The sequence below is a fragment of the Anneissia japonica genome, unplaced genomic scaffold, assembly GCF_011630105.1.
Source record: "Anneissia japonica isolate Jap-2015-1 unplaced genomic scaffold, ASM1163010v1 scaffold67479_len1032_cov113, whole genome shotgun sequence".
NCBI lineage: Eukaryota > Metazoa > Echinodermata > Crinoidea > Comatulida > Comatulidae > Anneissia > Anneissia japonica.
Window position 1 is genome coordinate 1 of NW_022688277.1, and position 1,012 is coordinate 1,012.

Here is a 1,012-nt window from a genome sequence, read left to right on the forward strand (position 1 = left end):
ATTACCTAATACAATATACACAAGGTAGCGTTCAGGAACTCATGAGAAGTTGCCTCGTAATGAAGAACGGCTATGCCAAGGCAATGTCTTTGCTAGAAGAACGATATGGGAAACCGTATATCATTGCCACAGCTCACGTGAAAAAGCTGGTTGACGGCCCAGTCATCAAGCCCGAAGACGGTGAGTCGTTGCAAAAATTCTCAATTAACTTATTAAGTTGTGTAAATACACTTGAAGAACTTAACTGTATACAAAAGCTTGACGCACCCGACAATCTCAGAAAGATCATCAGCAAATTACCTTATCGCATACAATCATCTTGGCGCGACAAGGTAGATCAGATCATTCAAAAGGAAAATCGAGATGTCACCATTAAAGACATTGCAGATTTCGTTACTGCTAAAGCCAGAGCTACCACTCATCCGGTTTTTGGAGTTATTGGATCAAAGGACAAAAATGTCAAACAAAATATCAAAGGCATCAATTACGCAGTGGAAGTAGAGACATTTCAAAGAAAGTGTTCCTTGTGTTCGGGGACGCATTGGTTGTCTAGGTGTGGCAAATTTAAGCAAACATCTGTGCCAGCAAGACTAGAATTTGTTCGTCAAAAAAGATTGTGTATGAATTGTTTGTCTACTGGACATTATGTGGCAGTTTGCCCTAAGCCAAGCTTCTGTAAAATTTGTACAGAAAAGCATTCTACATTTCTCCACCCAACTAATAAAACTCAAACTGAAACATCAAAACGTCAACCACAAAGTGTTGGAAAACCAACATACATCAACACAGACTCAGGAAATTCAAGTACCATTAGCATGGCTTCTAAATGTAAAGGACCAGGTGTAAGTTTAGCTGCTGTTCCTGTACGAGTAAGAGCGAAAGGAGGTAACAGGTTTGTTGAAACATACGCATTTTTAGATAATGGCTCTAACACCACTTTCTGTACGGATGCCTTGCTTCGCCAACTTGGAGCAAAATGTTCCGATGCCAATCTCTCCTTAACAACAATGAA

At 40.0% G+C, this 1,012-nt stretch overlaps 1 protein-coding gene across 1 annotated transcript; it reads left to right on the forward strand.

Annotated features, from left to right (window-relative positions):
• Positions 1 to 59: 59 nt before the first annotated feature.
• On the forward strand, positions 60 to 892 carry LOC117121587 (the record flags this gene model as incomplete). Its single annotated transcript, XM_033266825.1, has 1 exon — positions 60 to 892. A coding segment is annotated over exon 1 (833 nt), but the record flags the coding sequence as incomplete, so codon positions are not given.
• Between the last annotated feature and the right edge of the window lie 120 nt (positions 893 to 1,012).